Raw genomic sequence first — 13,095 nt, forward strand, 5'->3', positions numbered from 1 at the left:
AATTAATGATGCTGAGAATGTGGCTTTATTGTATATATATATACTGAATTTACTCCTAGCGGGTAGACCATAATACCAGCTTGTATGGAGACTTGAGGATGCTGTATTTCACTTAAAGATTATCAATTAACAACGAAAAGTTGTCTCAAAAAGATACGTCCAAAACCCCCCTCTTTGATAGTTTCCTGATTGAACTTACTTTTAATATTCAACAAATTGTAGTGTAAAGACACCCCTTGGCTCCTGAGGGATGTGTTAAAACATAAGTTGTTGATTTGTTTACTGTCAGGAAGGGGAGAGTAGGCTGAAAAGGGAGACAATGGATTTCAATCTGGATAATGTGAAGACGGGCCAATCTAATATGGGGAGCTGTTTAACTTTTTTTTTGGGGGGGGGGAATAAACTTCACCCTCCTCCAAGTGATGTGCAGAGCCAAATGTGAATTAACGATAATTTTTTTGCTATTTATTTATTGATTGCATGAGTCAAGTTTTGCTGTTGAAGTATAATAGGGGTGAATTTTTATCAACGAAATTGTTTAAGTTTTAATAAAAGCTTATTATCATAACGTCGTAAAACATTAAGATAACGCTTTACTAAATTGAATATACGGAGAGATAACAAAAGAGAAGTAAAAAGTTTTACTTGTTATTACTATCTTCAACAGTTTTGTTGTCATTACGAGAATAGTTAAATTCTTTAAATGAAGATAACTACACATACATTTTGAGTGTTTAAGAGAAAGAAAGTAAGAAAATAAACAATCTGTGCGATACAACAAAATAGTATCCACACTTTAAGCTGTGAGAGTGTTATAAAAGTGACAGTCAATCCCATAGCCCAAGTCTTTGCCATAAATAAAACATACAAAGCTAACACTGAGTAGTGTGATATTATATATATACATTGTGGTTAATCTGTTAATCAATCCAAGTTTTCAATATTTGACTGCCTTACCTCTAAACTAAGCGTTTTAACGTTGTTCAGTAACGTCTTTCCTCCCAGTTCGGCCTTTAAGTCGAGCTCCAACTCCCAGACTCCCGGACGAACAGGAGACAAGAGTTCGTGTTTGATGTCCAGCTTTTCTGAGGCGCCATTGACCAGGGTCAAAATAGGCTTGATGTCCAGCTTTTGATTGGACAAACGCCATGGTGGTAGTGCTGATCCGTCATGGTAAGATACTGCAAGCTGAACAGAAAGGCTACTGTTTTCAATAAGTTAGTTTATATAGTGTCAGGAAAATATTCTACAAAGTATGCCGACTGTATCAGAAAAGCAGTACTTATGAAGAACACAAAAATCCAAACACGACAGCAGTATCAATATATGTCTACACTACGTATATGCTACTACAAGGGGTGGATTAAGGTGGGGGAGGCTATTGTGGTTGTAGCACCAGGCCCCAGGCTAAAAAAAGCCTGGTTATTAGCTTTAGGTGTTTTTATTGCCTTAGTCTTAAGTCGCGAACATGATAGGCCCGATAGAAAAATTTAGCCTAGATCCGTCTGTCCCTTGATCCGTTCCTGGTTACTACCATGTATAAAGTACACGCCGTGTACATAAAATTAACTAATAATTAAAATTTCACAGATCAAGTAGACTTTCGAATAGCAGTGAACTCTAAAGTTACAGTTTTTCAACATTTACTTCACCAGCACAATATCTGATGTTATAAATGGTTCTTACGTCTATCCAACAAATCAAGGTATGGTTATTTTATCACCAAATGTGTGTCATTAAAATTTTTCAAAACTTTATAGTTGAATTTATACTGAATTTTGCTTGAGAATTCTTTTATGAAAGTTCGGAGCTTGCACTACAAGTAAGCTAAAAGCCAATAAAAGAAAGCAACTTCTATATTTCGGGATAAAGAAGGACAAGTTGTTTTTTGTTTAATGTTAAACTTCAATGCACAAATGCCCCCCAGTGGCACAGCGGCATGTCTGCGGACTTACAACGCTAGAATCCGGGTTTCGATACCCGTGGTGGGCAGAGCACAGATAGCCCATTGTGTAGCTTTGTGCTTAATTACAAACAAACAAACAATGCACAAATAAATGATTCCACGAATGAATAATTCCGGTTTTTCATCGTGTCTGCTCACGATGTTGATAATTCCAGTTTTTCATCGTGTCTGCTCACGGTGTTGTAAATTCCGGTTTTCATCGTGTCTGCTCACGGTGTTGTAAATTCCGGCTCTTCTTCGTGTCTGCTCACGGTGTTGTAAATTCCGGCTCTTCTTCGTGTCTGCTCACGGTGTTGTAAATTCCGGCTCTTCATCGTGTCTGCTCACGATGTTGATAATTCCGGCTCTTCATCGTGTCTGCTCACGGTGTTGTAAATTCCGGTTTTTCATCGTGTCTGCTCAAGGTGTTGTAAATTCCGGTTTTTCATCGTGTCTGCTCACGGTGTTGTAAATTCCGGCTCTTCTTCGTGTCTGCTCACAATTATCATAATTCTGGCTCTTTTCGTATTTGCTCACGATTATCATAACTCCGGCTCTTCATGTCTGCTCACGGTTTTGATGTTTTAATATTCATTCAGATAACATCCTAAGTTACTGTGTTCCTAGGTGCATGATAAATAGCTTTCGTCTTAGTAGAAAAAAAAGTAGATTCTGGGAACACGTCTCCCACTGGTAACAACATAATACATAAGTATACTGTTCAATATATATATTGCTGTAACATCATGAACACGGTTTAAGGTTAAGTGTATCATGGGCAAGAAAGAGGTAGTTGGATGTACACAGATAGTAAAACAAAGATAGATTAATAGAAAAATATGGCAAGAATAAGGTCAGTGGATGTACACAGATAGTAAAACAAAGATAGTTTAATCGAAAAATAAGGCAAGAAAGAGGTCAGTGGATGTACAGAGATAGTAAAACAAAGATAGATTAATAGAAAAATATGGCAAGAATAAGGTCAGTGGATGTACACAGATAGTAAAACAAAGATAGTTTAATCGAAAAATAAGGCAAGAAAGAGGTCAGTGGATGTACAGAGATAGTAAAACAAAGATAGTTTAATAGAAAAATAAGGCAAGAAAGAGGTCAGTGGATGTACACAGATAGTAAAACAAAGATAGTTTAATCGAAAAATAAGGCAAGAAAGAGGACAGTGGATGTAAAGAGATAGTAAAACAAAGATAGTTTAATCGAAAAATAAGGCAAGAAAGAGGTCAGTGGATGTAAAGAGATAGTAAAACAAAGATAGTTTATAGAAAAATAAGGCAAGAAAGAGGTCAGTGGATGTACAGAGATAGTAAAACAAAGATAGTTTATAGAAAAATAAGGCAAGAAAGAGGTCAGTGGATGTACACAGAGAGTAAAACAAAGATAGATTAATAGAAAAATAAAAACCAGAAAGGGGGTAGTGGAACTGTAATGCTTCTAACGTTATTCAAAATCTTCCTAAGCTAGTACCTGATGAAGTTGTAAATGTTATTTATATTGCTTTGTTAATGTTGCTTGTTAATACTGTTAAATCTCGTAAAGCTGTTACAATTATTTCTTTTAACCGTTGCTGTGGGGTTTGTGGTTAACCGAAATTACACAAGTATGAAATTAGATGAAACTGGTGGTCAAAATTTTCAGTGAGTGTTAACTTAAAACTAAATACTAAGTAATTACTTAAATTATTAAAGAAAGGATCTTAAACATATTTAAATGCAAATAAATATATCGTAGAAATCTACAAAGTTCAACTACGTACGTAAGCTTTGAAAGGCATGGACGGTTTGAATACTTGAGGAGAAGAGCCAAGGAATTGAAGTTTGATGCTTGAATTAAAGATGATAGCCTCTGAAAATCCACATTCTACACGATCCAAGAAAAGTTCACCCACACAGGCCGTCACCCGGACTTTGATCCCCCCTGTATTCGAAACAAGCTGAGTTAACTCTCGCATCTTGAATTGGAAAGTGGCGAACCCTTCAAACTGTAAGAAATAAAGAGTTTAAATTAGTGTATTTAACTCACATAACACCCCACCCCTTCGTTTGGGGTTTAACCAGTTTTCGAAGGGTTCAATTCTCATCAGTATTTTCATGAAAATCATTTTTTTAAATTTTACAAACTACAAATCCGATTGCTACAAGTCTCTGAAGTACCTAAACAAACAAAACAAAAACTCTTCAGTGTAATTATGCCTAAAAATCTCTCCACTTTCTCTCTTATTAACATCTAAATATCTCTTGAGATATTATTTGATTTACGGCCGAAAATATCGCTAACAGCTAGAGTACCCAACTGATAAAAAATGCATATTAATCTTTATAAGTAAAAATGTAAAAACAATGTATTTAATTAGTTCTTCTCATTAGCGGATTGATTTTCATTTTTTATTATTTTGTACCTAAATAGGTAGTTTGCTCTGATCACAATTTAATATTTTTTCCATCATTTGCATAATTATCAAATGAAACTTTTAACATCTGGTATTAACATTAATTATTTCAATTTATATTTAGAGTAAACTAGAACTGAAAAGACATTTAACGGATTTTATCGGAACTAAAAAATACATCCTACCTGTTTTTTCAAGAAAGTATAAAAATGATAACCATTAATCTGCCGAATTCAGAATACTAATAAATTTAAGATTAAAATAAATTTCGTTCTAAAATTCATTTATATATTCTATACGTATGAAATGTTATATCATTGATAAGGATTCAAGGCAAACGTACAACATCGAGCACGTGCTGCAGTTCTGGCGAACGAGATCGGCTTCTATTATCGTTCACTAAATACTCCATCGATGTTGTTGTTACTGTCAGATTTCCATAAACTGATGATCCTCCGGAATAACTAGTCAAAAAAATTAAAAAGTGGGATTAAAAATGATCAAATGTAATACATTAATCGCGTTAATTGATTGATAAAAGTGATTTTCTATGTTATTCTGTTTGTTTCCGAATTTTGTGCAAAGCTATCCAAGATCTTTCTACGTATAGCTGTCCCTAATTTTTAACTAAAAGAGTAGAGAGAGAGAAGGCATTTAGTTAACAGCACCTACTTTCTACTCTCGGGCTACTCCTCTCTGAGAGAATAAGTAGATTTTTCGTCACTCGTTTAGTACACCCACTCGCCCCCTAGTGGCACAGCGGTATGTCTGCGGACCTACAACGCTAGAAACCACCGGGTTTCGATGCCCGTGGTGGGCAGAGCACAGATAGCCCATTGTGTAGCTTTGTGCATAATTACAAACAAACAAACAAATACACCCACTCGCCCCCCCAGTGGCACAGCGGTATGTCTGCGGACCTACAACGCTAGAAACCACCGGGTTTCGATAGCCCATTGTGTAGCTTTGTGCATAATTAGAAACAAACAAACAAATACACCCACTCATAGCGCATTTATGCGACAACGGTTTGCGAACCGCGAATTCTCGGAACTACAGGCCGGATACGTAACCATTACATCCCGCTCAAATCTTTTACAATGAAAGTCAGAAAAAGTAAGAAGTGTTTTTTAATGAAATTGTCGTCAACTTGTTGCTAAGCGCGTTAATTTCACAACTACTCTTTTACGTATATTTAAATGTTCGTCCACCATTCTTTGTTACACTTCAAAATTTCATTTGCTTTTTTTCCCCGCGAGTTTTCGGAACAGAAGTGACTGTCAAAGAGCCAAAGCCTATCTGGTACAAAAAAAGCTAATATACAACTTATATAAACAATCGAATTTATGCTAGAAATGTAGCGAACAGAGAAAATAGACTGCACTGCTTTTGAAGACCGTGCTATGAAAACATAAGCAATAAAGCAAACCTGCTTAATCCAACTAATCCAGGTAAAACCATAGCATTCGACATTTGTTGTGAGGTACAAGTTACATGATAAAATACTGCTTTGCTAGTTCTTCTGAACAACGTATAAAGTTAATTCAAGTGAAATGAATATATAAATCAATCAAATCTAATTCTGATGTGTAATGATTAAATTGATAAGAAATACAGTTCAGTAACTTAAGTTAATTCACACCGAAACAGTTATTGTTTAAGTAAATTATGGTATAAAAAGGTCTCGAACAACACGACTATGGACTGGAATGAAATGACAATAAAAAAAAAGGCATCTCGACCACTACTACTACTATGGACTGGAATGAAATGATAGTAGAAAAAAAGAAACTGACCACAACTATGTATTGGAATGAAATGACAATAGAAAAAAGAAACTGACCACAACTATGTACTGGAATGAAATGACAATAGAAAAAAAAAGAAAATGACCACTACTATGTATTGGAATGAAATGACAATAGAAAAAGGAAAATGACCACAACTATGTACTGAAATGAAATGACAATAGAAAAAAAAAGAAACTGACCACAACTATGGACTGAAATGAAATGACAATAGAAAAAAAAGAAGAAAATGACCACTACTATATAACGGAATGATATGACAATAGAAAAAAAGGAAAATGACCACTAATATGCATTGGAATGAAATGACAATAGAAAAAGCGCGTCTCGACCACTACTGTGGACTGGATTGAAATGACATCAACAAAAAAAAAGCGTCTCGACCACTACTACTATGAACTGAAATGAAATGACAACAGCAAAAAAAAGCGTCTCGACCACTACTACTATGGACTGAAATGGAATGACAATAGAAAAAAAGCGTCTCGACCACTACTACTATGGACTGGAATGAAATGACAATAGAAAAAAGAAAATAACCACTACTATTTCTCTCGTATCCCAGTAGACCTGATGAGCCTTGCTATTTGCCTCGCCGGCATAAGATATAGCAGCCATGGTGTGGTTGATATATTATTACAGTTTTCTTTACTTTCACTTGTAAGTTCTAGTAATTACTTAACAGTTATTTTTTAATCAAACCATCAAGGCACTTGTAATTATTTAGAGATAATAAGAATACTTTTAGGATTTTTATTTTAGACGTTTTTCAGTTAAACACAACAAAGTATTAGAAGTGACGACCACACGCATAGTCAATATGTATTTCAGATTTATTCTGTTTTTGAGTTACATTACATACTGTACGTTTCAGTTTCTAACGTACAGCCTACAAATACAAACATGCAGATTTTATACGTTTTATAAGGTGTTTGTTACTTACTTGGCTGTGACGTATCCCTGTATGTAGTCGTTAGTGTCCATGAAGAACGCTGGCATACTTAGGTTTACCTCATATGGGGTCTGATCTAAAAAGGGGGTAAAGATAAACTACAATATTCTGGTGTATGTAATGTCACCAAAATATATTTCAAGTTTAAATGTACTAGAATTATTAAAATTCTTAGAAACACGTTGCATATTACCACCAAAAACGAATTCAGTTTTAACTGATTTGTTTAGTCCTATCGAATAAATGGAGTTCCTGTCCAAATTACCGACAAAAGGAAAGTGAGAATCCCACCAACCTTCACTATTTACTCTCATGTCTAACAATAGTTTTAACGGATTTGTCTAGTCCTATCGATTTAAATGGAGTTCCTGTCCAAATTACCGACAAAAGGAAAGTGAGAATGCTACCAACCTTCACTAATTACTCTCATGTCTAACAACAGTTTTAACTGATTTGTCTAGTCCTATCGATTTAAATGGAGTTCCTGTCCAAATTACTAACAAAAGGAAAGTGAGAATCCCACCAACCTTCACTATTTACTCTCATGTCTAACAATAGTTTTAACGGATTTGTCTAGTCCTATCGATTTAAATGGAGTTCCTGCCCAAATTACTGACAATTACTGCTCAACCACGAGGGGGGGGGGGGCATAAGTTTTAGTTTTGGAGTGGTAAATATAAGGTCGTATTTTGTAAACTAGCAGAAAGTTCAATTATCAGTTTAAACACTGACGTGTCTGCTAAGTGCTCAGTATAAACATCATGTGCCTGCTAAGTACTTAGTTTGGATCAGTTTAAACACTACTGTGTCTGTTTAGTACTCAGTCTGGATCAGTTTAAATGCTGCCATGTCTGCTAAGTACTCATTTTAAATATGTTTAAATATTAACGTGTCTGCTAAGTGATCAGTCTGTATCAGTTTCAACACTTGATAACACGAAGTATTCAGTATTCAAACATAACGACCGTAAACATTTTCTACAACACATCTCCTGGTGGTAATATTTAAACTTAACCTTTCAAAAACAGTGTTTTACGATATTACATTAAAAAACACACTGCTTAACAGTGTTGTATAATATTTCATTTAAAACCCGCTCTGTTCAACATTTTGTCGCGTTCTTAGTCCAAATCCCTATGTAATTATAAAAACATTTATTTAAATCATAATATCATCGCCAGGTGATCGTTCGAGGAGAAACTGATTTACGATACTCTCACATAGCGGATAATACAATATTTTTTCTTGAAATAGTTCCAGAATTCTGAAGGGAAGCGTTAACGTTTAACAGCAATTTTTACTGTGCTTGCTTGGTGATGTTATCGACTAGTCTCTGCACATATAAATACGAAAATTTCAATTAAAAGGACACCTAGTGTTCGAGTTATCATCATCTGGAATTATCGTCGAGCTAAAACTCTATTCCCTGTAACACCTCCCTTTTTTAGACTTAACGTCGAACGGAAACTTGCTCCTTCCGTAACAGCTCCCTTTTTTAGACTTAACGTCGAACGGAAACTTGCTTCCCCCATAACAGGTCCCTTTTTTAGACTTAACGTCGAACGGAAACTTGCTCCCCCCCGTAACAGTTCCCTTTTTTAGACTTAACGTCGAACGGAAACTTGCCACCCCCAGTAACAGCTCCCTTTTTTAGATTTAACGTCGAACGGAAACTTGCTCCCCCTACCAGCTGCCTTTTTTAGATTTCATGTAAACGTAAACTGTTACACTTCTTTCACTAAATATTTCCAACTTAATTCTGCTTGCAATTTTCCTATTGTTGAAACATACATATATTCAACATACACAGCATATAATGTTTAAAAAAAAAAACATTTTTATATGACGATCATATTTTCATAAATCGCATCTGAACTACTACTGGGGTTATTATATGAATATTAGAATACCTCATATAACTTTCACGAAAAAAAAACAACAAGCAAATAATCAGAGAGTCTAATCTGAAACAAACACGAGCCGCGGAATAGTGGTTTTCTTGATTTTTTTTACATAAAAGTCGAGAATCTTGACGTAAAAAAAATTGCATTAAATGACATCAACAAAGATTTGTTGATCAAAAGAAAGCAGAAACGAGTAATGTCCAATAAAATACCAGGATTGTCATATTTGTATACAAAATACAGACGTTATTCGTACAGCCGTAATTCAAGATAAGACTACATTTTTAGTGTGTTTGGTTTAAGTTTAAGATAAAATATTTCTGTTTACGTACAACCAATAATATTCCACAATTTTAATGAACGGTATTTTCTATTTAAACGTCACGTGTCAAGTCAGAAACCCTTGGCATTCAGGTACAGCTGTCCCTAATTTTTAAACCACTGACCATGGAAAATATAGTATTCTCCACCAGCAATGGTATTTTTTCCGGTTAATTAAATCGAATAACGGAATTTACTGTCACTTTTCTAACGCGCTCACAGCTGAAAAAATATGGAGTATTTCAGCAGCATGACGTGTCAAGCAGGTGATACTGAAAGTCAACAAGTAAATCTGGATCCAGCTTTGACCTAGAACTGAATTTCATTAGTCACAATACATCGTATTTTCATTGGAAGATGGCTAGTGAAAAATCCACCCATCTTTCGTTTCTAAACAAATGAAATTACTAATCAGAAGAGGAATTTAACTGCATTGCTGCCCTCTTAAGTCAGAGATTATTACTAGAGTTGGGCGAGTCATACCCTAGGTTGTGCTTTATTGCTTTATAGACAGACAAACAAGCAGATGTATAGATAAAGCTTGGCGATCAGTACCAAGATAAATGACAGCTGCCAATCATCCGATGCAGGAGCGTTTTGACTTCTAGATTGTAACATCAAAACAAAAATACCAAATTTTTGTTTACCCAAAAGAACGTTTCGTAATGGAATTCGTGGTATTTATTAGATAGTTCAAAGCATAAGTAACTCTTTTTTAATATGTTAGGCAACTCTCGAACTATTTTTAGACTAAAACAAACACACACACTCCACATTCGCATTTCTTCTTTTCCCATCTCGGTGGTATAAACCTTCCGCTGTTAAACTCTGGTTTACTGATTTTATAATTATTTATAGTTTGAAAGGCAGGATTTTTTGCCTAAAAGAATAAGAAGATTAATCGAAGTAAAAAATAATAATAATCAAATCTGGTCAGTTTTCTCTCAGCTGATAACAAATCAAAAAACAAAAAGAATTAAGTTATTTGATATCATTGCATTAAAGAAGATGATTTTTTTCTTGAGATTCTGAAGAGGCTGTAAAGAAAAATCTATTAACATACGTTATTTCAAAGTCTTGCTCTCTAAAAACTGATACTAGAAAAGAAAAGCATATCTAAATCCATATGTACGCTATAATAACGTCACGTTTGACCATTAAAAGTGATGTATTATGTTTGAAAGTGTTGTATGTCGCTAATAACAATTTTCAACGATTTTTTATCAATCTAAATCACCATCCGAGATTTTTATATCCAAATACGTTCTACAACTAAATAACATTCAAGAAATATTTCATTTCCTGAATCACTACACCTAGTGGTGAGTTTTAATAATGACGACATAAATTCCTTTAATACGGTATTAATGTATGTCTGTTTGTTTTTTGAATTTCGCGCAAAGCTACACGAGGGCTATCTGCGCTAGCCGTCCCTAATTTAGCATCTTGGGCTACTCTTTTACCAACGAATAGTGGGATTGACCGTAACATTATAACGCTCCCACGGCTGAAAGGGCGAGCATGTTTGGTGGGACGGGGATTCGAACCTGCGACCCTCAGATTGCGAGTCGAGTACCTTAACCACCTGGCCATGCCGGGCCCTAATGTATGTTAATGTTTCTAAGTAATAAAAACATTGAAAAATACATGAATGAGCTAAAATGTTGTCATGGATTTCTGTTAGTTTGTATGTATAATTTCTCCCTTTGTTTATAGGCTAGCTCTACAGGGAATCAGGGTATCTCCCATTAAAAGAGTTATATTTTATAATGTTGTCAACTGAAGTCTTCAGGATTCTCGTCACAGTTTCTCAAACTGTTGAATTTTTTTTAATAATACTAAAACCTTGTCTTTGAAATACCTGGATATTAAATAAACAAAAGTTACAGTGCGTAGTGAATAAAATTCAAATATTTATTTATTAGAAGAGTATTAGTATAAAAGGAAAAAGTAATTTAAAACGCGGTTTAGGAAGAACATTAAATGTAATTATTTAGCCATCTCTCCTTGTTGAAGAACTGATCTAAAACCAGCTATATTTCTCAGATTTCTTGTATAGAAATCAATTATGGACATGCAGAAAGGTTTTATTAGAATTTATTCCCAATTCGTACTTGTCAAGTTAAGGTTGAGACTTCACAGAGGACGCTACTACAGTTTATGACTGATAGCGATAAGATAATTTAAATTATATATCTAAAGCAAAAGCTAAAATAATTCCAAGAAAAGAATTAGTAAATTATAGCACAAAAACTTTGAAAACCAATAAATAAAATGATTTTCTCACGTGCAAATAAATATAAAGTATAATAGCCCTTCAGTAGCAATGCAATAAGATTCTAAGCACGTTCGTTTGTAACATCAATCATAAGTTATAAAGCTTAATGCTGGGCCACCAGGGGATTATAAATATCAATACCTATCATGCCATAATTTCGAAAATTTATGGCTGAAGTTGGACCATAATTATATAACAATTATTAATATATATATATATTAAGCGAAATAAGATCCACATCTTGGTAGACATACTCCGTGTATGAGGTCAACCTCAATTCACGTCTTGGTAGACATACTATGTGTATTAGGTTAACGTCAGTGTTCCAGTCTACGGTGTCTCATACGTTACGAAACAAATACAAATTAAATATTTACTAAGAATACACTGGAAGGTTTGATTAGTAAAACTTATTTTATTCTGTTTGCATTTCAACATCCATAAAATATACTTCTAGTAGAATAATAAGAAAACTCTCTGATTACAAGGCGAAATATAAACAAATTAATTTAAGTACCACAGACTGAAGAAACTGTAGTATTACCCATTCTTTCCGTAAGCAGGGGCGTATTAAGGTTAACTGGCGCTCTAGACCCTCACTTTTAGATGTGCCCATTCCTTCCCGAATAACTCACTAGAAACATTGTCCATCAACACAATAAGAAAAATTTAAATCCAATGAAATGGGTGGAAATGTGTTTTTATTATTAAAAAAATCTAAATTAAATATATTTTGACTTTTTCCCCTTAAGATGCCCCCCTCAAATTGTTGCACTCTAGGCCCCAGCCTAGAAAGCCTTATTGGTTAATACACCCCTGTTCTTCAGGGGTTTCGGTGATACACATATATTTAAAATATGTTCATAAGCAAATAGAATAAATATTATATATTCGTTAACCTCAGTTGAACATTATCTATATAAAGAAAATATTATAAAAGTCAAACTTACAGTATTCTTCCACCAGAAAGGTTTTTTCCCCAACTTGTCCCTAGAAATTTAATAGAAATAATTACTAAACTATAAAGACAGTATTCTCATGCAGATAAACGACGTCACTGTATTAGCCACCATTAAAGATTTATTTGGAACATTTATTATTTGTTGATAAGTGTGTTGTTGTCAAACAACGTTAAAGTTCCAACTTTATTGAAATTCAGTCTCAGTTCCGATGCTTTATTATTATTAGTATGTAATATGTACAGCACAGGTTGTTTTACTTCGGCCTAAAATGGGATACTAAGTTAAGTGTAAAATAGACTTACTTATAGTTGAACCTAGTATTGTAATTTTTAAAAACCTATCTAACTGTCCTAATGCTTTCAGTCTTTCAAGAAATGTTGTAAAACAGTTGTTTTTTTTCCAATTTAATCGCTTTTAAAACAGTAGTTAAATCAAAGTTCAAAATTGCTGTGCACAAGGTATGCAAGTAGAATACGCTCCCAATAATTGGTTTATGATATATATATATTGTTACGTCTCCG

At 34.2% G+C, this 13,095-nt stretch overlaps 1 protein-coding gene across 1 annotated transcript in view; it reads right to left on the reverse strand.

Moving 5' to 3' along the window:
* Positions 1 to 13,095, reverse strand: part of LOC106478175 (CD109 antigen-like) — a 138,544-nt gene that overhangs the window by 36,483 nt on the left and 88,966 nt on the right. The window contains exons 7-11 of the mRNA XM_022381721.1: positions 12,563 to 12,602; positions 7,101 to 7,185; positions 4,693 to 4,813; positions 3,717 to 3,941; positions 958 to 1,188 (exon numbers count right to left, since the gene is read on the reverse strand). Coding sequence (XP_022237429.1) covers positions 958 to 1,188; positions 3,717 to 3,941; positions 4,693 to 4,813; positions 7,101 to 7,185; positions 12,563 to 12,602 — 702 coding nt within the window. The remainder of the gene's footprint in view (positions 1 to 957; positions 1,189 to 3,716; positions 3,942 to 4,692; positions 4,814 to 7,100; positions 7,186 to 12,562; positions 12,603 to 13,095) is intronic.

Source organism: Limulus polyphemus, unplaced genomic scaffold (genome assembly GCF_000517525.1).
Source record: "Limulus polyphemus unplaced genomic scaffold, Limulus_polyphemus-2.1.2 Scaffold187, whole genome shotgun sequence".
NCBI lineage: Eukaryota > Metazoa > Arthropoda > Merostomata > Xiphosura > Limulidae > Limulus > Limulus polyphemus.